At 32.5% G+C, this 25,033-nt stretch overlaps 5 protein-coding genes across 5 annotated transcripts; all 5 read right to left on the bottom strand.

Moving 5' to 3' along the window:
- Positions 1 to 1,431: 1,431 nt before the first annotated feature.
- On the bottom strand, positions 1,432 to 8,386 carry LOC145638332 (uncharacterized). Its single transcript, XM_081689302.1, has 7 exons — positions 7,810 to 8,386; positions 4,952 to 5,094; positions 4,528 to 4,799; positions 3,890 to 4,044; positions 3,206 to 3,468; positions 2,727 to 2,789; positions 1,432 to 1,955 (listed from the first exon to the last, which is right to left on the bottom strand). The coding sequence occupies exons 1-7, from the start codon at positions 8,099 to 8,101 to the stop codon at positions 1,704 to 1,706; spliced, it is 1,440 nt and encodes a 479-aa protein (XP_081545428.1). The 5' UTR covers positions 8,102 to 8,386; the 3' UTR covers positions 1,432 to 1,703.
- A 2,987-nt stretch (positions 8,387 to 11,373) lies between these two features.
- Positions 11,374 to 12,752, bottom strand: LOC145638331 (uncharacterized). Its single transcript, XM_081689301.1, has 4 exons — positions 12,593 to 12,752; positions 12,235 to 12,344; positions 12,002 to 12,132; positions 11,374 to 11,761 (listed from the first exon to the last, which is right to left on the bottom strand). The coding sequence occupies exons 1-4, from the start codon at positions 12,642 to 12,644 to the stop codon at positions 11,623 to 11,625; spliced, it is 432 nt and encodes a 143-aa protein (XP_081545427.1). The 5' UTR covers positions 12,645 to 12,752; the 3' UTR covers positions 11,374 to 11,622.
- A 1,245-nt stretch (positions 12,753 to 13,997) lies between these two features.
- On the bottom strand, positions 13,998 to 15,850 carry LOC145638330 (putative pectinesterase 11). The gene is made up of 4 exons (XM_081689300.1): positions 15,460 to 15,850; positions 15,151 to 15,339; positions 14,803 to 15,038; positions 13,998 to 14,334 (listed from the first exon to the last, which is right to left on the bottom strand). The coding sequence occupies exons 1-4, from the start codon at positions 15,835 to 15,837 to the stop codon at positions 14,187 to 14,189; spliced, it is 951 nt and encodes a 316-aa protein (XP_081545426.1). The 5' UTR covers positions 15,838 to 15,850; the 3' UTR covers positions 13,998 to 14,186.
- Positions 15,851 to 18,645: 2,795 nt separating this feature from the next.
- LOC145638329 (putative pectinesterase 11) lies at positions 18,646 to 20,284 on the bottom strand. Its single transcript, XM_081689298.1, has 4 exons — positions 19,826 to 20,284; positions 19,529 to 19,717; positions 19,182 to 19,417; positions 18,646 to 18,990 (listed from the first exon to the last, which is right to left on the bottom strand). Exons 1-4 carry the CDS (start codon positions 20,219 to 20,221, stop codon positions 18,843 to 18,845), a joined length of 969 nt encoding a protein of 322 aa, XP_081545424.1. The 5' UTR covers positions 20,222 to 20,284; the 3' UTR covers positions 18,646 to 18,842.
- A 3,264-nt stretch (positions 20,285 to 23,548) lies between these two features.
- Positions 23,549 to 24,895, bottom strand: LOC145638328 (putative pectinesterase 11). The gene is made up of 3 exons (XM_081689297.1): positions 24,491 to 24,895; positions 23,865 to 24,403; positions 23,549 to 23,753 (listed from the first exon to the last, which is right to left on the bottom strand). The coding sequence occupies exons 1-2, from the start codon at positions 24,887 to 24,889 to the stop codon at positions 24,101 to 24,103; spliced, it is 702 nt and encodes a 233-aa protein (XP_081545423.1). The 5' UTR covers positions 24,890 to 24,895; the 3' UTR covers positions 23,549 to 23,753; positions 23,865 to 24,100.
- Between the last annotated feature and the right edge of the window lie 138 nt (positions 24,896 to 25,033).

The following is a 25,033-nucleotide window of genomic DNA, read 5'->3' as shown; positions in this document are numbered from 1 at the left end:
AAACCAGTAATACGTTACGGGTAAAGGCTACACATACAATTATTGTATGTGGTTCCTACATCAACCTTACTTTGTCATAAAATTTAATGAATATCAACTACACTAATCGACACACAATTTTAACCTGCATTCTCAATTTTATGAAATGTTTTAAATGCTATCTAACGTCGTCCAAGGAGTTAGCAAGATCCATTTTAATTTATACTCCGTAACATACAATCATTAATACCGGTATTTGACCCAAGTTAGTTGCAGTTGCTACATTTAGTAATATATACTCGAGACAAAATTGTTGGTTCGAAATTTTATAGTTTTAAGGAAAATTTTTAAATTACCACCCAAAAATGTAACCATTTTCAAAATAACCACTCGTTTAATTTTTTATTTTAAATTACCACCCCTTAAATTAAATAAATGCCCAGATTACCACCCATTTCAAAAATCCAGTGTATTTTCCGTCTGTGTGCTGCACTTAACGCTTATTTTGACCCTTTTAACTAATTATTTCCCCCGATTTTTCTCTTTAAAACGCTCTCCTAACTTCAATTCACATTTTTCTCTTTAAAAATTTGGTAGAATTTGATGAAAGAAATATGAATTAAAGTATAGAGAGTGTTTTTAAAGAGAAAAATCGGGGAAAAAATCAGTCAAAAGGGTTAAAATAAGTGTTAGGTGGGGCCTAAAGACGAAAAATCCATCGGATTTTTGAAATGGGTGATAATTTTAGCCTTTATTTAATTTAAGGGTTGGTAATTTAAAATAAAAAATTAAATGAGTGGTTATTTCGAAAATGATTACATTTTTGAGTGGTAATTTAAAAATTAACCTAGTTTTAATTACTCATTAAATTATAAACAATGGAGTACTAACAGTTCGATATCATATTTGTTGACTTAGATCAACTATAATTTTCAAAAGTCTCTAGCTACTAGCTTGACCGTTGGAGCAAAAAAAATACAATAAGCTTAGCTTGGAGCAAATTAACTTGGAGCAAATTAGCTTGTCAATTTGCTTGAGAAAAAAGTTCCCAAAATTTTTGGAGATTAATACATTAAAGAAATTAAATTTATATTGTTAATTGAGAAAGTCAAGCTTATTTAATTAGGAAGCTAGTAATTAACCATTGGGGCACAAAATAGCTATAAAGAAAGTTAACTAGAAATCATACTTCATTCTTAAAAAAAAAAAAAAAAAAAAAAAAAAAAAAAAAAAAAAAAAAAAAAAAAAAATCATACTTCATATGGCATGACTAGCTAATTTAACAATTAGCTTACCATTGGAATTGTTCTTACAAATTCACCAAAATAAAGTTCCTACTTCCTAATAATGGTATAGGAGAAGAGTAGTAACAATTTCTTGTTCTTGAAAAAATTAGAAAAATTCTACTCTTTCCTTAAAAAACCTTAGTAAATCTCACAAATGTATAAAAAGTAAGAGGAAAAAAAAAAAACACATTCTTTAATATATTTGTAATTTCTGAAGAAGATGCTACAAACATTTTTGCAACAAGAATGACTAATTTCACTGCAAGGATTCAACATATACATACACCTGTGATTTGTGAAATCCGCTTCTACTCTCCCTATGTGTTAAAATAGCTTTTCCGCCTAAGAATTGTACAAACTTTTCGAGGAGGTTTGGTCCTCCTTTGAACACAAAAATGGCCGTCGAATAGGGACCATATGTCAATCGAGGTTGGCAAATCAAGCGCTGTTCTTGGCTTTCCTTAATACTTCTTTTAGGACATGTGCTATTCGATCTGCCATATGGTGCTCAAGAAACCTCTCTTTCACCCTTACATAGCCTTTCCATCCCATGGTCAGCCTCCTCTCAACATGTGTCGCTAATTTCACAATGTTCCTCGCCAGAGGGGTGACACCTTCTTTCCCGGCAGGATGCAACAAACCCGTTGTCTCATTCACAACTATTTCCATGGTGCCTCCAGCGGCTGTTCCCTGGTGAACATTTGATTTGATGTCAACCAAACATATTTAAATCCAAGATGCTAGCAATATACATAGTATTAAGTTGCTACTCGGTAATAAAAAAGGTTTAAACATTTGAAACATTTTACACAACTTGATTTAATCTGGAAGACAACTTTAAGATGCTATAATAGTAAGTATTATCATTGCACATAAATTTGCAACAAGAGAAGTCCAAGTCAGATATCAACAGAGCAGTTATGGAGTGCTTGATATTCTACCATTACGCAATTACTGATAACTTTGAGCCATAGATGCAAAGTGGGAGTCCACAAAAATCTTGTACTCTTAAAGACAGAGGACCCTTACAGAGTAGCTATTTGCTACAACTCTACAAGATCATGAAGGTAGCAAAGAGCCATTAACAGGATATGGCAAATTCTTGAACTATAGCATTTCAGGTCACTCCGTTAGCAATATGACTGACAAAGAAATGCAAAATGTAGCTGCGTCTTAGTTTGCTAGGCAATGATGATGTCATGTTGACAGACACATTTTGACAGTTACACGATTACACCAATTCATCATGTTAACTAAATCCATCACCACACCATCCTGTACCCCTTGACCTTAAATTGAAGATCATCTTCATTTACAATATGGCATGATAATTAGAAGTTTACAGGAAGTATCATATTCTGTATCATATAATAGTAGTGGTACCGTTTAACACTTTCATTCTGCCCAAAATTTTACATTACTTTAAGAAAAAAAATAGACAGGTGAAGAGAATATGCTTACCAGAACAGGAAGCTGGAAGGCCATAGCCTCAATGGTTATCCTCCCAAAACATTCTCCACGAGCCTATACACAATCATAAAACTTATATGTTAAGCTCAACCCAAGTTTCAAGTGTACGGTAAACAAGTTACAGTGAGACGATCACAGACAATTCAATGAACTTGAATGGCTAATGGAAAGTGAGTAAAAAAAGCAATAGTACCCAGCCATAATTCCACCGAGCAAAAGGCAAGGATAAGACTAGTGTTACAACTGCTATGCAATGGCAATGATCCAATACCACAAACAGAAAGTCTAATAAAAAAGACACATGAAGATCGAAGTATTTATGACTCAAAACAAACAAAACTTCTTTAAAAAAGGCCCTTGACTTGAGATACACTAAAAAAAACTCTTTCACATTGATTGCAGAACAAAATTAAGCAAAACCCCCCCTTCTCCAATACAAGATAGAAGATAGATATGTCAGCTGCAAGTACCTGTGAGTTTTGGACAAGAACATCAATTGCGGCAAGATACGGAGCTACAGTCAGGGTCTTATTAATGAAGTGAACACGATTCTGAATCTTTTTCTCTGCAACAAAGCTACGGAGCTCTGTTTCAAATTTAGTTTGTGCACTTATATCACTTCCTACTACTACTGCGTGCACAGGAGGCACCTGCAACTTCTTTTCTTTAATAATCTGCAGGCTTTCCTGGAAAGCACGCAGAAATAGATCCTGACCTTTTCCACGAGATACACCTGCAGGCACAGAATGGTCAATGAATTGTAAACCAATTTACCTTAAACAAAGTCTCGTTGAGCAAAAAGAAGCATACACTCATTTCCTAAATCAAGACAACACCTAAGCACTCCATAAGAGCTCCTTGCCACATTTTTTACATTCACAACAGTTATTATTATAGAGCTAGTTCATATAGATAACAGAAGAACATGAAATTAAGGGAAAACTAGTCTAAAAATATGATTCAGTTTCAAGGAATGTGATTGGGCTTAAATATTTTTTTCATTTATTTCTTGGAGAGACAATTATGGACCACCAGTCCACCACATCAAGAAACATCTTTTTCACTTATAATGCCCCCTCACACCCAAAACACACACACACACACACACACACACACACACACACACACAATAAGCTTCAAAAGCAGAAACATACTATTTATAATAGCAAAGAGCAAATCCTCATTCTGTACTCCAAGGGTTGCTCGGACATGCTCACGTAAAACTCTCTTGGCCACACTATTCTCAGCAACTTCCATCAGGTCCTTGCTGTTTCCAAGGTGCACAACAAATGTGTCTGGCATCTTTATACTGTAGAGTTAACATATTTTCACAGTTAGGTGCAGCTAAAAGCAGATCAAACTTGAACAAATCAAATCAAGAATTATAAGAGAGCAAAGAATTTTGTTGCGAAATTATTTTCCAATGTGTTCAAGCTATTTTACATAAACTCCATATGCCAGGATTTACAGGATAGTCAACAAAAACTCAACCACATTCAGGTCACGTATGAGCAAGGTTTTGCCAAGAAAATGCCACTGCTTTACTAAGAAAACACCAACCAACATAAAGAGGCAAAAGAACGTGAAGAGAAGAATCTAGTCAAACACAATTCTTCCCATTTTTCTTTATATTTGAACTGATTTCTTCATGAGAATAGATTAAGAACAAAAACAATGCAAGGGGCCAGAATTGCGCGTATCACCAACAAAATAGTGTAATGAATTTTATTTTTTTTAAAAAAAGTTCCTATGGCAGACAGGGTTGAGTTAATAAGTGACAAAAGATCAATACCCCAAACGTTCTTTAGTTCTGTTTTTCCAATATTCTGCCGTGGTGTGAGAATCAATCATAGCAGCTGCCACAAATGGTAGATGCTTCACATACTCCAAAGTGAAATAATGTCCTCGCATTTCATGAATCCACCACAATATCTTTGGAAGAACACGAGAAACATTATCCTTTAGCACAGCGTCCAGCCATTTCCCAGCAACAGCAGTATTTAATACAACTAGATCAGCTTTCAGAGCAGTATCAATAGTCTTTTGGCCCTTTGCATGGAGAATCTGGATAATAGAAATTAATTAGTGAAAAGAAAGAATAATAGGTACAGGCGGAAGCACTCCATTAAGCAGGTCATGGATAAGTCAGATCACCAGTGAAGTAAATATCTGAGGGCGGGTCAGGGAGGAAAAGGGGAGAGCTAAGGATGTCTCACCTGTACTCCTCTGTCCAGCATTTTATTTTCCAAACTGTATACAACCTCATCTGGTTCAGCTGGTTTTTGATAAGTAATCCACACGACTTCAGCACCAACACCTCTCAACAGAAATGCCAACTCCATCAGCAGCAGTGGTCCACCTGAACACAAATGCGTCAAGTAGAAAGTTTTAGACTGAAATCAACAGCGAAATTAAAAAACGTATGGGGACTAGAGGAGGGGCAGGTTAGAGATTCAGATAGCATAATTTGTTCCATATACCAAAGGAACATAAAAATAACTCATTCTAGTGACTTCAATAGCTTGCAGGCAAACTATAGCGCTGGTAATTCAAGGCAACCTTTACAGTCTATATTAAGTGCTATGGTAATTTGATACAATAGCTGAGTCAGACACATAGATAAGTACCTTTGTCCAGTATCAATACTAGAGTGTAGGTAATAAAATTTTAAGTGAAGCCAGGAAAACTCTAAACATTGTTATAAAAACATGAGGATCAGGCAATCAGTCGTTCTATATTATTCATAATCGAGATGTTACAAAGTTGATTATATTCCCAAGGTACTAAATGGAAAGCTAGATGGCATAGATGTACTAGCATGCACCTGTTTGAGATTAGCCGCTGGAAAATTCAAGATCTGATTTCTATTTAGACTTCCAGCAATGTCCGAGATAGGTCTTTCAGAATGAATAAAACCTATGTGAGGAGAAATCTATATTGGATTTAGTTTCAAAGAAAGTGGAAGCCATCAGACAACTCAAGTATGCCCAAGTAAATTTTCATGCTCCAATCACCAGTGAGAACTAACGCTTAGATATAGATCTCTAATGTATGACTTATGGACTCTCAAACTGCAAAACAATTAATTGTATTGGGTCAAGAATTATTTAAATCAAGGTGTCTAGTGGCAATCATTAGGCGATCCCACGGGATATTTTATCAATTTTCCCATTACTTAACAGAAATATATCATATACCCTATAAGCTGAACTTCTGCTCATGTCAAGAAATGTCATCAATAATCTTTTGAGAATCACTAGAGCTTGAAGGAAAAGAATAAAAAACTATAGTCTGTATATGTCATGAGTGACATGCCCATTAGACAAAGCTCTATAGACTTCTCTCCTCTTCGCATGAACGATTTCCAAATGAACCTGAAGGTCATCTCCATTTATGTAAATCAATGAACGGAAAATATGATTTGCATTTTTGTAATCCTTAAAGACATGTAATAGTAATGACTAATCTTACAGCATGTGGCCTTGACAGGACATCATACCAAGGTTGTACAAAAAAGATTCATGATAGTTTTGTTTTAGTGTTTCAAAAGTTATATCTGATTTGCCTTGCTCTTTTGGGTTGCTTCCCTTCCTTGTCAAATATTGGGGCCTCATGGACTCATGGTCAATAGCTAACACGCAGATGCGCCTCTCCCATGCCTGTTTTAGTTCATTTGTCAGTGGCTATGTCACTATATGGGAAGTCTTGCTCTAATTAGCTCGACCATAGTTGAAGAGAGAGAGAGAGAGAGAGAGAACATGGGAAGTGAAAAACAAGGAAATTGCTCGTAAAAGGCGAAGTGCAATAAGGTGGGTGGACCAGTCTGGGTGCAAGAAAATGCTATTAAAGCAATAAGAAGATGCTTATAGTATGAGAAACTTTCTGAGAAGAGTATTTCTTTTAGGCCAAAGGTAATTGGTCATTAAAATGCTGTTATGGAAATAAAATCTTCATTCCCTTTTATTAAACCAAAAGCCCACAACTCCTTTGCCACCCCTTTTCTTTTCTCTCCTTCCTATTGTCCCCTTCCCTCCACTATTGTTTTCCACACTGTAATGGTAATATTTACGAAACCAATTCTATCTTATTTCTCTTCACTCTTTATGACCCGCTTTAATACACCTAGTTAAGAAGATAAAGGATCTGACAAGAGCACACTAACAATCTGTTAAACTGGAAACAAATCCCTAAATTTTAATTACTTAATAGAGGATAACAAAGAAAAAAAGGACAACACTTAATTCCATCAATTAAAATTCAGATGTGGAATCAAAGGGTTCAACAGATTCAACTGTAGCTGAACTGAATACAGAGCCACAATATGCAATAATCGACCAAATCTTTTTGACAAGCCATATTAACGCATAAAAATACTGAAGGCGCAACAAGGCGTGTACCTCATTGAAGTGAGACACACTTTGGGGGCGTTTGGTGTGAACAATGGAAATGGAGTGGAAAGGAAACAAATACGAGGGAGGAAAGGAAACAATTAACACTCATCTTTTCATTAATTTAGTTAAATCATCGAAATAAAGCACTTAAACCTCTCTCTTTATTTTTGTTTGAGGAAAACCATTACCCTTATGTAATGACCCAAGCCAGCCAACCAAACACTTGGTAACAGTAATTGTTTAATTGAATCCGATTCCAACCCAAAAAAAAAACTCTTCCAAACATGTTCTTTATTTCCAATCTTAAATTCAATTCATTTATAAAAAGTCATACAACATCTGCAAAAGAAATCGAATTTAGCAGAGCTACATTATGCCATAATCAGCAAAATGTATTATACTTGTACAAACAGTTTTTAAATCCTCATAACTAAAAGAAGCATTTTTTTTTCTTTCCTTTTCCTTGGCAATTATATCTATCCAATATTTTATACATTAAAGACTAATGAATCTAAATTATACCCTTCATTCTTTTATTTTTAAATAATAATCTTCATTTCTTATTATTTCATCAATAATACCCATCATAAATTCCAACAAATACTTAACAAAAAAATCTAGATTCTGCTACAAAACCAACAATGCCATTAAAAAATGATAAAATGAGGGAATAATTAGAATACCAGAAAGCGAGAGTTGATGCGAAACCAAGAGAACGAGCTTAGACTTCATAAAGTAAAGCGGGCTCGAACGCGGCGATAACGACGACGACGACGAAGAAGAAGATGAATGAAGGATCTGCTCATCCTTACCTCCATACAACAATCGATCATCACAAGAAGGAGAAAAACTAGCTCGAAAAAGCAATACAATTAGGGTAGAAATCGAAAACAGAGCTAAGATCGTTAACAACCATGTCTTCTTCTTAAGGGATTGCAGATGAAACGATGAAGAAGATGAAATTGGTTTCGCCATTTTGGATGCTGATTGTTGTTATTCTCTGGTTGAATTTGTTAGCAGTAGAAGTGGGAGAATGAATGATTGATGGGATTGGATTGCGACATTTTCTAGGGTTTATGGTGATTGAAGAAAGGGGAGAGTGTGATTGATGATGAAAATTGGGGGAATTGGGAGGAGAGAGAAAGTGAGGAAGTAGGAAGTGTTGTCGTTGTTGTTGTTAATCTAAATAATGAGAGTGGAAAATGGTGGAGTGGTGCAATGGTCGAAGTGCCGACACCTGAATATTGGAAGTTGGAAACAATTTCCTCGAGACAAGGAGGAAGGTGGGATGATATTAGGATTTTGAGGTAGGGGCAAAATTGACTCGATCGATCCAATTTGATTCGTAAGGATACAAAAATTTATCATGAGATTCATGACTCAACTTTGAAATAGACCTAACTCGACATCACCAAACTCGATCCAAGTTGGTAGTTATTTGTCAGGTGTTAATTCGGATTATCGGTTAAGGTTGGGTTTAGATCAGACCTAATTTGATAGGGTTATTTCGGGTTTTAATTGTGTATTCTTTAAATTATTATGCCCATGCACGTCAATTGATTACATTTTGAATTAGGTCATTTTTAATTAGATTGAGGTGTTTAAGGTCTGGTCAATTTTTGAAACCTAGGAGTGACTACTTTAATTTATTTATACTAGTACTCTAGATCAAAACGATATTACAAAGGAGAATAAATGCGTATTACAAAGTATATTATTAGGGAGGTTCTAACCGATCAAGAAATCCTTTTAGCTAACCACTTTGTAAGATAAGTAAGAAATTTGATTTATCTCTTTATAAAAATATGGATAGTTAATGATGGGACTAAATATAAAAAGATCTAATGATGTTAATTTATTTTCCATAAATTTATGGTGTTTTTACAATTATTCTAATTAATTGTCCTAAGTATACACTTTTTAAAAGCAAAACTAGTGTGTACCCTGGGCGATGCCCCGCGTTGCTAGTTTGTGTACTTCTTGCTTTAATTTAGCAATTATGTTCAACTATTTGTATAATAAGTGTGTGAGTGGTTCGGGCGTTGCCTCGTATGTCACTTTTTTTTTACATCATATGTGTTTATATTCTAATCTTATGAAAAATAAATAAATCATATAACCTTTATTTTACTTAATAAATGAAAGGAATATATAATATTATGTGCAGCTTGAAACATTAATAATAGTTGGTTGAGATGGTGAATGTATTACTTATATGTATTGGAGGTTATGAGTTCGAAGCTTGTTCAAAGCACATTTTATTTTGTTAAATGAAGTGGCTAACTTACGATGATGACATGGCTTTGTGACGTAGCACACATACTTTGAAGAGTGCCACGTGGCACCGTTCCTTTAAAAGGAACGTTTTTTAATAGATAGTATAGATAGATAGATATAGATTATAGCTTTTGCTATGGGGTACTAATGAAGTAATAGAAAGGCAAGGCTTGAGGAGAAAGGTTTTGATGAATATGCGTTCTCAATACAATCTTGAAGATGAAACCAACAATTGTCATTATAAAGACAAGCTATTTCATACTCAATTATACGTAGTACTTCATTTAAAGTTGTTACTATGTACTTTTTGCTAATTGGCAAATATAAGTTCTTCATTTCCCATTGATTATTCATTGCAAACTAATTATAAAAAAAAATCAATTAACAAGCAAGATTGTGGCATCAACACTATCAAGCTTGAATTGATGAGTCACAACCTAAAGAAAGGTTAGGAGAAAAAAGGAGCCAGACCCAATTGATATCTGATATCAACAAACTTTTGTTAATATCACCAGTTTTTCTCTCTCCTCCCCTCACATGACCAATTTTTCTTTCTCTCTCCTCCATTCCCATGGCCACAACTTCCTTCTTTCTCCTCCATTCCCATGCCCAAGGTCGACCACATAGCGGATCTACACCGACCTGCCGGCCGGCCAAAAAAATGACACCCTAGTAGCAATTTATGAAAATTGGGGCCATACAAACCCTTTAGGGAAAGGGATTTGCTCGTACTAGTGGTGTTGCGGCGGTCGAATGTTGGTGCGGCGGCCGTGTGGTGGTCGGCTGGGGTTGATTCGTAAAGGCTAGTGAAGCTAAAGGTGGTCCTGTGGGTGGTAGCTAGTGGTGGTGCGGCGGCCGTGTGGTGGTCGGCTGGGGTCGATTGGTGGTTGGCAGGAGTCGATTCGTGAAGGTAAAGGTGGTGCTATGGGTGGTAGTAGAGGTTGCACGGTGGTGATAGAGGGGAGAGAAATGGGGTGTGGTTGCTAAAATTACAATATTACCCTTGGTGTGGTAGCTAAATTTACAAAATTAGCCTTGATATTAACAAGTTTTGTTAATATCTGATATCAACTTGTATTTACTCAGAAAAAGGCACATAATCACCACGAGAAAGGGAAAATGAGATAATATTCTTCATGAAGGCATTTTGACACATTCCAAAATTCCTATCATCGTGGAAGCCATTGATTTAGGTGAAGGTTTTTGAAGAGCAAAAGGTTGAAATTTTTAATATACTATTAATAAATATTCATAGGATAACTATTATTTAAAATCTCAAAGGTGATTTGTCATTGATAACTTTTAATTAATGAAATATTTTTGCTATTCAAAAAAAAAAAAAAAAAAAAAAAACACTTCAAATGAAGCATTTTTAATTTTTTATGCACCTCATTTTTTGAATAGTCAAGATTATCTTTCTTTGCTAATTTAGACAAATTATACATCATATAAGATCCTAAACGTAGATATAAAATATTTTTACTATGGACGATTTTACGAATTTTTGTTCATTCCTATCTTGTAAATTGATTAAGATCGATAATCAAATTTCTAAACCAGCAAATCTCACATTTCAATGCAATGTACAATTTAATTTCATGATAATAGTATTAAACATAACGGAATACTCCATAATAAACAAGATTATGGTCCCCAACCCAACATTTGTTTTCATACGTTGTCTTTGTCATTGATAATGCTTTATATTAATCAAGCATAGCATTGCTCAGAGTCAACTAAACAGCATTTTTTTTTTCTCGTAATAGGTGAAATTACCAAATGGCACATACCAACTTCCTCGTTTGGCAAGTAATTAATGGACCACATATATCAAACTATCAATCAATTAAAAAAAAAAAAGAATAATAAGGCATACTCGTACTTGTATATTAATAGAGCTAATTAATACCCAGTAAAAGTATAGATTAGACAATTTTTTTTTTGAAAGAAATATAGATTAGACATTTACAGATACATAATAGACGCTTAAATTACTCTAAACAAAAACACATCTTTGTTACACACCGACCACTAATCATACACATATAGTCATGTATCATAAATTCATAACTATAGCGTGATGACAACATTTTCATAACACCCTTAGGCCTAGTACATTGATTAGGCTCTAGTAGATTCTCCCACAATTTGGATTATCATACAAAGGATTTGCAACATAAACAACACTTGTATAAAAAACCTCGTACTTAAAAGTATAATCACATGCTACTGATTCTTGTATCTGGATTAGTTGATCCTAACCTAGCAACATGATACTGTGCGGCATACTTGTACTTAGGAACTTCTCCTTCTATTACCGGCGGCTCGTTAAGGAATGCCCAATTGCTTCTTGTCCACCTGCAGTTTAAATTACACTACTAATGTGACTATTTATATCCAGTTTTACAAAGTACATTGAGACCGTGCATATAATGTAGAAATGATCAACATTAGCCCGGCTCGAAAATAAAACGGGCTTTGACAAGCCTAAAAACACATTTTAGTCCAAAAGCCTGCTATATTTTTTTGCGGGTTTAAAGACCCGGCCCAGCACAGCCTGAAATTTTTGTTGCTTCTAAAATAACAAAATAAACTTACCAGCCATTAAGATGTTCAAGATCGGCATCAGATTCCTTGCCTACAATGATTTTACCACTCTTTCTATCAATCATTGGCAACGAAGTCGATCTTTTAAGCTCATTTGGAGCAGATTCTTCATTAATTATATCCTGCAAATGAGTAAAATCTCAAAATCAATGAAATAATTAACAAGATTAACAACTAATTAATAAATTTATTAATTAATATCAAAGATAAATCATAATTCATACCTGAACTCTAGGAGAAACAGCTTTAAGATGTTCTTCCTCTGTTTTCTTTTTGAGTTTCCAATAATCTTCAATCCCCTCTTTGGTTAGTGACTTGTTTCTCATCAATTTTACTAATTACCACCAAAAAAATTTAGTTAGTCAAGCTAATTTACATTACACAATACCACGTAAACAAGGATTGTCACACGTGATAGGCTTAACAAACACAACTTATTTTAAATGCTTCTCTATAACTTTTAACAGTGGATATCAAGTATTCTTATAATCCGTACACGAGAACAACATTTTATAAAACGATTTCTGAATTGTGTTACAATAAATTTACATGTTACAATTATGTACTTCATGAATTACATACCATATTTTTGATCTTGAACCGGGGAATCCCATCCAGACATTAAGGAACCCATGACTTGATATTTTTTGTGCTTCAACTTTTGTTTTAGATTTTGTTTCTTCACTCTTAATTTTTTTTATTTATTTTTTTTTTTTTATTTTGTTGTTGTAATGCACTCTATTTATTTATTTGTAACAAGTTTTTTGGATTTTAAAGTAAGATAGATTCAAAGTTAGTGATGACGTGGACCCCACCATAATATATGATTCTTATCTACATTGTTATTTAAATGATACATCCTTTGATTTTTAAGGTAATGTTTCTGGAGCTATCTTTATCAACTTTGATTAAAAATGGACAAGATATTTTTAGGAATGTACTAGATAATTTATTAAAAATAGAAAGTTAAAGTTTGCATAAACTATGGACTTTATTGTACATATGATAATGTTTATCTAAAAAACTATGGATTTAAGTGTTAAACCGCTTAAATCTAGATTCATATGTACATTACATATGGCGTATAAGCTGTCAAAACTATGGAATTTATTGCAAGTTGACTCTAATTTTTGGATTTTGTAGTTTCTTTCGGTTATCCCAGTCCGTATTTATTGAAGTGAGTTAAACTGAACTGAACTAATTGAATTGATTGGAGCTGAACTGCACTGAGCTAAAATGAATTTTTTATAAGAGAATGAAATTAGGAGATGAACTGAACTGAATTGAACTAATTTAAGCTGAATTGAACTGAACTGAAATGAATAGACCCTTAATTTTGAATGAAATATAGATGTGTTGATTTTTGATAATCTTAAAAATCCAAATTTGATTCCTTGTATAAATGACGTGTATATAATACTCGTACACCAAGACATATATTCAGCATTCACATCATCACATATACGGCTGTATGTTGTGTGTCATGCGTATATCGATTTGGCCGCTACAATAATGTTGTATCTTGTACTTTACCAAGTATTCTGTTAGTACCTTATAATGTACTTCGTATATAAGTATAACAAAGTTTGTATCTTTTATATTGTACGTATATAATGATGAATTATCACCAAACATAGCTTAGTCTAGTGGTCAAGTTTGTATCTCACAATCAAGAGATTTTGGGATCAAACACCTGTGAGAGATTCCTATATATATATTATCAATCAGTGGTGGTAAAAAACAAAAATAGTTTTCATCCCACGTAATGCATGAGACTTTTTTTTTTTCAATTCAACACCCGAGTTACTTCAAGCTTATCATAGCTCTTAAATTACATATATATAATGTCATAAGTTGTGGATGAATACGGTAATGCATGGTGGACGGACTAGGTTGCCTAGTCAAATATTGCTAGTATTGCAATTAAATAAAAAAAAAAAAATGGCTAACTTGACTATATATATAAGTACTTGTAGTTTTTAAATAAGTAAGCAAGGTTTTATTCTAGATCGAATAATTCTACATATAATCATTAATTCATAATGTACAACAATACTACAACTAAGAAACAAGTACAAATACAAAAAAGAGGTGACTAAAAAAAACCACTATGAATAATGTTGGTAATTTTCCAAATTATACATTGCCTAAATAAATTTGAATAAAAAGGTTAAAATTAGGCCCTAACCCAAGTTTTTCCATCCATCAAACTCATAGTCAAATAAGGAGAGGCTTGATGATTAGAAAGACCAAGTGACCACACAACTCGTCTTGTTCTTCTAGCCCCTGGTCCATAGCATTTGTATTCACCGTAGAATGCCGTCCTACATCAACAACCAAATTAAACCAATTATTTACCATTATAATTGTCTTATTATAATTTTTAACCAATGAAAAAGGAAAGACAACCAATAAATTGACTAGTAATCACATTTTTAAATGGGACCCTTTTTATGGAGAATTTTTTTTTCTTCTAACCTAATGATTAGTTTTTTAGGCATAATAATAATGATTTTAAAAAAAAGTGATACAATTATGTATAGTAACATATTAATGCCAAAAACTAGAAAGTTCTATTGATTATATAGTGAGTGTTAACTAATTTGATTGACTAATTGACATATACTTGTATATAGTTAGTTTTAAAAACTTGTTCATGTTCACTACGGAGTATTCCATTTCAAGATGTTGAATTCACGAAACTAGAAAGGAAATTGTCTGAGAATCTCGCATACCATTGAAAAAACACGTGAAAATTGACATCTGCTAGAAGAAAAAATATGTAATAATACCTGTGGGTAGATGGTTTGCCCCAATCATCCCATCCTTGAGGTAGAACCGCATTAGACATGTAAGTTTGTGAGAAAACCACTCTAGCATAAGGACCCCAAGGTCTGCCTAATGTACAACTTTTTACACCCGTTATTTTGCATCCCACAAAATAAAATCCTGTTTTTTCTTCTGATGATGATCTTCTTTGGGCTGTTATTGCCCCATTTTCTTGTGAGATTGAATGCAAATGACATTGCTGCACAATTTACATACACTTATTACTTTCGATTTAGCAAAAAAAAATCAAGATACAATTTTCATTTATGTTTGTTAATAAGTAAATTTAGTGAATAATTATGTATAGATACCTTGAAAAGAGAAGCTGCATTTCCAAAGATGAAGTCAGTGCCTCCTTCAATGAAACAATTGTAATAGAAATGTCTCCCACTTTCATCTAGAAGTGTATCTTGGTATGATGTAAATTTACATGCAAAAAACACCGCCTTTTCACTTGTTACCCTCAATGCTACTGCTTTCTTCGCCGTACCATATGTATTCTGCACATAATTGATATAATAATTATCAAACTAGTAATGTGACAGTTAAATACGCATATAAACTAAATCTCAGTTACTAAAGATGAACTCAAAATCCGAACCCATATTATAATTAATTACCTGAATAGTGAGATAACGACATGTAAAATCACTAGCAAAGACACTAAAAGTAGGAGATTTAAATATATCTCCACCATCATTCCAAGTGATAACCGTAGTATTTGCATTTCTACCACTTAGTGTTATAAAGGGTTTATCTTCTGGTACAACAATCTTCTCCTTGTAAATTCCAGGCTCAACCCTGATAAAAATATGTTGTACATTATTAGACGGGACCGCGTCGATTGCATCTTGTATCTTCACGTAGCTACCCTTCTTCCCCGATTGATCGACCGTGATAATTTTACTCCATTTCCCTTGAGCATTACAAGTTATCGCCATTTCCAAACAAAACCCGATCACAAACAAGAAAATCAACAAACACCCACGAACTTCCATGGTACTACGTACAAATAAAATAAAAGCGTTACAATAAACGTTACACCTAGAAGATTATATACTATATGATGAATTATATTGAATATGTAACAAAATTGGACTTGAAAGAAGTGATGAACAAAGGAATTGAGATGGGTAGTGTATAAATAGAAGATGATTGTTAGTTATAAAAATTATAATATAAGGTTTTTATAAAGATTAAATTACAAGATATGCCGTTTTGTTGCGGTTGTTAAGGGGAAAAAGTTAGCAAAAAGAGCATTTAAACACAAGTTTTCGGCGGGTAAACATAATGAAGAAGAAAATTGAAAATGAGTTTAAGGAGGCAACAGTTGCTGATAATAGAGGAGTCGTCAGCGTGATTAGTACACACGTTACCCACGTTTTATCAAATACGAGATTTATTTGGTTATTTTGCAATAACTGTTTTTTTTTTTTATTTTTTTTTTATTTTTATTTTTTATTTTAATAAATGTTTTATTTTTCCTTTATTATTATAGAGTATAACTTATATTTGAGGTTTTTGTGTACTTATTTCATTTAATTTGTGATGGCTTATTTTAAAAAAGAATTGGACCGATAGATATATGTAGTCATATATACATTTAGTGTAATTGTTGTATGATTAATTGACGTGGAACAACCAATAATGATATCCCGTCACCTCCATTGTTGATATGGTGCAAGCCATGCAACTATTGTTATTTCGAATATATTTATAAGAAATTTTAAGAGAATATATTTTTACATCATATGGAATATTGAATATAACAAAACTTTGAGCTTAATTATTAGTGAATGTCATATACTTCATCCATAAGCTATTCTATATTAATTGTTGTCTAATTTGTAAAATTTCGAATAATAATATAATATGTCAATTCGTTATTTATCAATTTAAAATATGATATATGTTAGTATATATATGTTAATGTGAAGGGAGAATTATAAAACTAGGTTATTAAGGGAGTAATTCAATTTGACTTAATTTACGATATTATAAAAAAAAGGGTTGACTTCAATTTGAATCTTGAGCTACATTCAACAAAACAATCTGTCAAATTAGGTAATATTACACATTGATATACATGCAAGGAATGGGCAGGTGGGAAGTATGACTTCTTGAAAGGGCAAGAAATACATATATCTCATATTAAAGGAAAAAAAAAAACATTGATTCATCCACATTAATGAGATGTTCTAAATTAGGTTTTAAGCAATTAATAGACTTTGTTGTTCATAATTCCATAAATAATCGGATAAAACAACAATAATCCATTACTCAATCTTGTAATTTTTAAGTGATAATGCCAAAGAAGTGGAATTTGGTGGATTTTTGATGGCTTTTTGGTCACTTTAACAATAATCTGACGTCTTTTGGGTGGAAATTGTCAAGATTTTTGGTCTATTAATATACTTTGTACTTAGTTTAATTTGTAGCGTAATGTTGCCAAATAGTTAGGACATTCAGTGCATTGTTCTTCAAATGTGATGTTTTGAACCTTTTATATATGCCGTTGAAAATCAGCAATGGTTTCGTGCATCATCTCTCGGTTGTTTTTTCATATTGTTATAAAATTTTGGTATGGTGTGCTGCGTGATTTGCAACATAGCAATTGCGCCATTTTTATTGTACGGAATAATATATTAAGGATATTTATTGTGTTAAATGTCAATTTAAGTAATTGGAAAAATTTTAGGACATTTTTCTAATTGATTAAAAAAAAAAAAAAAAAACTCAAGCTCAAAAATGCTTTCTTATCCATGAAACCTTAAGTCTGAAGAAAGTGAAACTAGCAACAAATCATACAAGTCCGCCCCAGTTAGTCAGCTTGATTGATGAAAACTTGTAAATCAGTCCCTTTCTGTGAGCCCTGCTATGTCAAATGAAATTATATAATAATGTTTCATACAATCTTCATTTATGGAGTATTAAGGATGTGGAAATTTTTTGATATTTAATCTCATCTGTTCCGTAATCTTTAGTGGCTCATGGTTAAAACTTATAAGTAAATAAGTAAAAATGAGCTAAGTTAGAATAATGTTAGGGTCCGTTTTGTTCAACATATTTTCACTTATTTTAGGTGTAATAAGTTTAGTTAAGTTCAAATAAGTTCAATTCAGGTTTAATAAGTTCTGATAATAGTTAACCAAGTACAAATTACAACTAAAATAGGTTTTAATAAGGTCTAAAAAGTTCAGATAAGTCCAAATAATTGAAAATCAGGTGAATTGAATACACCCTTAAAGTGCTTATGAAAGAATGATAACTCATATTTTTTAATCGCTATGACATGTGATAACTCACAATTTTTTCTATTGTTAAGTACACATATATTACACTCAAGGCCCAGTGCTGTGGATTTGCTCATTAGATGTAGCTTGAGTAAACACAAAGAAGAATACGTAGTACATTAAGTAACAAAATTGCATGGTATTTATCTTGCTTTGACTTGCCCCTTGAATTAATCCAAATTAAGTACATCCTTATTAATAAGTCTTGGCTTAGTGGCAACAACCAAGGGCCGGGCATGTATGCATATGACAACCTCGACAGGTTGCATTTCGAAAACATTCTTATCTCTATTTGTAATTTTGTATGCCCTTACGAGTTACGACTCATTTGGACCCCCCAAAAAAACCCTTGTAATTAATTAGCAATATAATATATGTGAGATGTAATCACTGTTAAGGATATACCTTTAGATTGGACTTGAACTAATGAGTATGCATCCTTTAAATACAATAATTATTGCTCTTGAACAAAAGAGAAGTGCTACTAATTAAAATAACTTAATTGAGCTTTATTTGCAGAGTTCCTTTTAGAATAATGCACTTCATTAATTGATATATTAACTAAAAATAATCAATTCAATAACATAGATTTATCATTTACACTATGTACAATCTGGAAAAAGAATAAAGAACAAATAAAGGATCATATGTACAATAAATGATCAAGTAGCAATAATTCTACAACTTAAATTTGATTAGTCTTTGAATGATTATGCTTTGATCTTCAATTTAGCTCTAATCATGGTCCTAGACAAAATTGTATCAGCTTCTTGATTTGTGAGGCTTTGCGACCACTCAACTCTTTTCGATCTGTTGGCTCCTGGTCCGTAACATTTGCTTTCACCATAGTACACCGAGCTGTTTAAATCGACAAAAAAAAAAAAAAAAAAAAAAAAAAACACATTAATATAATGAATTCATATATTTTAATCGACCACTATATTTTCATATAGTATAATGTACTGTATATTATGTAACATAATGAGTAATTGATAATCGACATATAGTTGATATATAGTCTTGATACTAACAAAAAAAATAATACGCACCTATGTGTGGAGGGTTTTCCCCAATCATCCCATCCTTGAGAATTAACCTCATTGGACATGTAACTGTTTACGAAAACAACTCTAGAATAAGGTCCCCATGGCCTTCCTAATGTGCAACTTTTTATGCCAGTAACTCGACAATCCACAAAATAAAATCCCGTGTCTTCTTCAGGTTTTGACCTTCGTTGTGCTGTTATTGCCCCATTTTCTTGTGAAATGGAATGTATATGACATTTCTACAACAATTCAAAGTTAGTTTAAATTAGTCGTGGTACAACAATAATAAAGATAAATTATCTATCTTCAAATATCATATGGACGCAATTTTATAGTATAATGTTACATACTTGGAATAAAGAAGCTGCATTGCCACAAATAAAATCAGTTCCTCCTTCAATATAGCAATTGCTATAGAAATGACTCCCTCCCTCATCCAAAAGTGTGTCTTGATATGAAGTTATTCTACATGCATAGAACTCTGCCCTTTCACTCGAAACCCTCAAGGCAACTGCTTTTGCCCCCGGCCCATATGTATTCTGCAAGAAATAATCAACTTAATATCATACACTGTACCTAAATAATAAATAGTACACGTGACTATTAATATATGACACATGTTTCTAACAAACAATATTTGTACATACCTCGATGGTAAGGTATCGAGCCATAAAATCAGAAGCAAAGACGGAGAGAGTAGGAGACGTATATATATCACCACTATCATCCCATGTAATAGTAGTATTTAAAACATCTCTTCCGCTAAGTATAATAAAGGGCTTATCTTCGGGCACGGTAACTTTTTCCTTGTACGTACCGGGCATAACTAGGATAAGTGTAACGTCTACATTGTTAGAAGGAACCGCATCAATTGCATCTTGTATTGTTTTGAACTTGCCTTTGTTGCCTGTTTGATCGACGGTTAGTAGTCGTTTCCAAGTTAATTTCTCGGACAATATTCGAGCATTAGAGTTGCTAATGAAGCAAAATAATGCAAAGACAAATAAGATAATTGTAGGAAAATAAGAGCTTTGAGTTGCCATTATTATTATTATTAATTGGGTGTTTGTGTTTTATGTTTTTGTGATCAAAAGATATGATTTGGAAGTAATTGTAATATGATTTGGTGATTTGATTAGTGATTAGTGTATATATAGAGAGCAACATGACGTGATTAAGAAATTAAGACAATGATTGGGGGATGTAACGGCTGATATCTTGCAATTTACATTTAAAACATTCCATAAAAGATGACCATTGTAATTACATAATTACGTTATTATTGCATGTAGTTTTAAGTTTTCGGCGCGTTGTTGAAATGTTCATGATTCTTTCCCCTTTGAAATTGGGTTTGGGAGAAGATAAGGTTAGTCAACATTGTATACCAACTAGTAATTATAATATGCTAGCGAAGATTAAATATAAGCATTCATAATGTTTTTCTAATGTAATTATCTTAATATATTATGACAAAATCACGCGTTAATAACTAGCTATAATTTTACTTTTATTTCTTTGTTCGTGTGCTTATAGTCTTGGTTGTAAGGTGAAATTCTCCTAGTTATTGCTTATAGTCTTATCCGTGTCAATTCATAATCGACAGTTTCAACAATTTTGGATGACATCTGTGTGATTGTATGATGATAAGATAATTAAATAATGAGGACAATAAAAAATTAGCTACTGTGTATCAGCGTATGTGTATTTTGTGTTGATGAAGCAAATAAATCCTTCATTCAATGTATGTAAGCTAGCTCATTGCTTTGTAACAACACTATGGTGTGAACTTTGGTGTTCTGTTTTTATTTATTTATTTATTGAAACAATTATTTATTTATTTTTTGAAACCATTATTTATTTATTATTTAATAATAAAAATAGAATGGATCGGAGTAAGGTATTTATACGAAGTACATGAAAAAGTACACCGTAGCAACTAACAAGGGTGTTCTAGCTCGATCCATTAATTAGCTCATTTTATCTACTTCCCCCATTCCATTTACATGCCTTTATTATATTATTGTTCATGCAGTACAGTTATCTATTACTCCGTACTTCATACTTGATTAAACATTGATTCGAAAGAATATTAATATGTTTATTTGTGGTAATTACTTGTTTAATTGTCCAGCTATTCATTTAATTTTAACTTCATAAACCCTAATTTGTCGAATTTAGCAAAACCCCAAATTGATTACCCTAATTAGTCAAATTTAGCAAAACCCCCAAATTGATTACAAAAACCCTAATTAAACTAATCAATTCATTTCGTTGTAGGTTAGATTGTAGAAATTATAACCTAATTTGCGAAATTTGTGTAATTGTAATCAAATTTGAGAGATGAAATTGAAAGAAGGGATCGGAGAAGAAGAATATGGGAAATCGAGGGAAAACGAAAGTATGGGTCCTATGATAACGTCACGTGTCAAAGTGGTAGAAATTTTAAAACTTTTGGAAAAAACTAGGTGGTAAGAATAAAAAAAAAAAAATTTAAAAAAACTTGATGTGGTATTTTCATTTTTGACAACAATAGATGGTGGTAATTATCAAAATTTCTGTTGTTTAATGAACATATAGTATAATAGTCACATGAAAAGTATATTATGATATATATACATATATGTAGTCAATTGGTTATCACCATCAGAGACAATTTGGGGGTGCCTTGGAGATCTCTCACCCTCTCCTTCAATCATCCACTTCAAAGAGAATCGCCCTACCCTACTCCCAAGCAAATGCAGGGTGTGTTCTATTCACCTGATTTTTACTTATCTGAACTTATCTGAACTTATGTGAACTTATCAACCCTTATGTGAACTTATCTGAACTTATTACACCTTATTAACACTTATTTTCACTTATTTGACCTTATTAAACCTTAATAACACTTATAAGACATTATTTGATAACAACACTACTATTTTATAGTTTAGAAATAGTAAAAATTCTCCTTTGGTTTTGTTGTTGATCTGACTTTCATTCTCATTAATTTCCCTTTGTTTTTTTTCACAAAAATAATAAACTTGTTGATTTGCTTAACTTTTCTATAAGCAAAATTTATCTAGTCTTACCATAACTTATGAGTATAACGTTACTTTAATTTTATTTTTTTATGCAAATGTTACTTTATTCTTATATGAAATCATGATAATAAAACACATAAAATTTTACAAAAAAAAAGTGAAAAGCAATCTTGATTAGTAATAACTCTACATAAATATAATAAGTGGAAATAAGGTGAGGAGAACGTTAATTTAGAACTTATTAACCCTGAACTTATCTGAACTTATTAACCCTTATCTGAACTTATTAAACCTGAAATAAGTGAAAATAAGGTGAACAGAATAGACCGTAGTTGGTGGGGCTAAATCGGTGAGCTCTCAACCAACTCTACCAAGCAAGTTTAGTTTTTTTTTTTTTTCTTCCACACTTTGTATTAGTTAACTAGAGAAAGGAAATGTACTATCGATCTATGTATAATGTATAGATGGAGTTTTCTATACTCGTATTACGTATTACGAAGTAGTTAACTAGGGAAAGAAAATAAACAATGTATGAGGAAAACATAATTTCACTAATGTGAGTTGGGCCAAGCTGTGAAAGTAAACTCTATACGACATGAGGTTATATAAGAATATACGAGGAAATTAGGAAATCATAATTTCACTAATGTAACGAACCATAAAATAATATAGATTTCGGTCACATTACATAGAATTAGAATTATATATACTATTATAGACTAATGTGGTGGATGAAAGATAACCTTGTTTATTATATTTTCGGTCATGAATTTGTACTTGTACTTTACTACTTTATATTATACATTGTGATATTTTGTTTAATTTTAATAATTTAATTTTAATAATTTAATTTCTGTATTTATTTTGAGGAATTAATGGGGATGTATTTGTCTAAAATCAATTGATGCCGAGTTGATTGAAGGATTGATTTTAAATTGTTGCTATTTGCCGCCAAAAAAAAGTAAAAGGTAAAAATTAATACGAGTATCTGTAATAGCTAATGACGATTTTGCTCCTAATTAACCAAATTTAGTGTTCCACTCCTTTCCTTCTCTCATCCAAGAGATTGGATTTCAATTAGGTGTTGTCCGCGTTTGGGTTTTATTTAGGCTTATTTCATTACCATCCAAAAAACATAATACGAAGTACAAATTAATTGCGTACTACCTCTACTACATGTCATTACCTATTCACTTATGTAGTTGTTAAAAATAGCAATTCATCAATATGTTTCGAAAAAAAATGACATATTTGAGGAGAACATAAAAAGTAAGTAATCAATTAGATGAAATTATATACAGTATATTTGATCAACATAGGTATATGTACAATCCGCGAAAAAAAAAAAAAAAAAAAACACCCTAATAATACATGTACAATGAAATAATAAAAATTATCAACACATCAGTGTTTGATTCGTGATTTGGCACTAATCATGGTCTTGGTAATAAGGGCAGTGGCTTCTTCATTACTCAGGTCTTGCGACCACTCGACTCTGTTTGATCTATTGGCTCCTGGACCGTAACATTTGTATTCACCATAGTACACCGAACTGTTCCAATAAACAAACAATCATATTAACATTAATAACATAATAAACTTATATATACGAGTGTCATATATTTTGTAACATACGGAGTAATTGATTATCAATAATACGCACCTATGTGTTAAGGGTTTGCCCCAATCATCCCATCCATTAGGGTTTACCACATTAGACATGTAACTGTTTAAGTAAACAACTCTAGAATAAGGTCCCCATGGTCTTCCCAATGTGCACCCTTTTATACCCGTAATTCTACAATCCACAAAATAAAACCCCGTTTCTTCTTCCGGTGTCATCCTTCGTTGTGCAATTATTGCTCCACCTATGTCCGATACAGAATGTATACGACATTTCTACAACAATCCAACAAAAAATTTAATTAATCTTCGTATAACAATAAAGATAATTTCATCAATCAACACGAAATTAAAGTTGTATTCTTGAATAGAGAATATAATGTTACATACTTGGAAAAGAGAGGCTGCATTCCCACAAATAAAATCAGTTCCTCCTTCAATATAACAGTTACTATAAAAATGGCTTCCTTCTTCATCCAAAAGCGTATCTTGGTAAGAAATAAATTTACATGTCGAAAACTCTGCCCTTTTGCTCGAAACCCTTAAGGCAACTGCTTTTTCCCCCGGTCCATATGTATTCTGTAAGAAATTATCAAAGTCAAATATTAATTTCAAATCATAAATAGTATATGTGACTATTAATTTCAAATGAAAAAAAAAAATAACCTGAATAGTGAGATATCGAGCCATAAAATCAGAAGCAAAGACAGAGAGGGTAGGAGACGTGTATATATCACCACTATCATCCCATGTGATAATTGTATTTTTGGCCTCTCTTCCGCTAAGCATTATAAAAGGCTTGTTTTCGGGTACGGTAACTTTTTCCTTGTACGTTCCCGGTTTGACTAGGATAAGTGTGGTATCTACGTTGTTAGAAGGAACTGCATCGATCGCGCCTTGAATTGTTTCGTAATCACCTTCGCCGGACTGATCCACGGTTATTAGTCGTTTCCACGTTAACTTCTCCTCCGACAAGTGACGAGCATTAGAATTGTACATGAAGAAGCATGAAAATGTTACAACAAAGAAGATGATCTTAGGAAATTTATAACTTTGAGTTGCCATTTTTGTTTGAATTATTTGGTGGTTAATATTATTTGATCGTAATTATTGTGAAAGATATAATTTGGAAATGAAAAAGTAAAGAACATAATGTAAGATTTGGGAAAATTGTTAGTGTATATATAGAGAAAGTAATAAGACAATTTC

This window comes from Chenopodium album, chromosome 7, assembly GCF_948465745.1.
Source record: "Chenopodium album chromosome 7, dcCheAlbu1.1, whole genome shotgun sequence".
NCBI lineage: Eukaryota > Viridiplantae > Streptophyta > Magnoliopsida > Caryophyllales > Amaranthaceae > Chenopodium > Chenopodium album.
The sequence above is the reverse complement of the archived record's forward strand: the minus strand, read 5'-3'. Positions and strand labels throughout refer to the sequence as shown.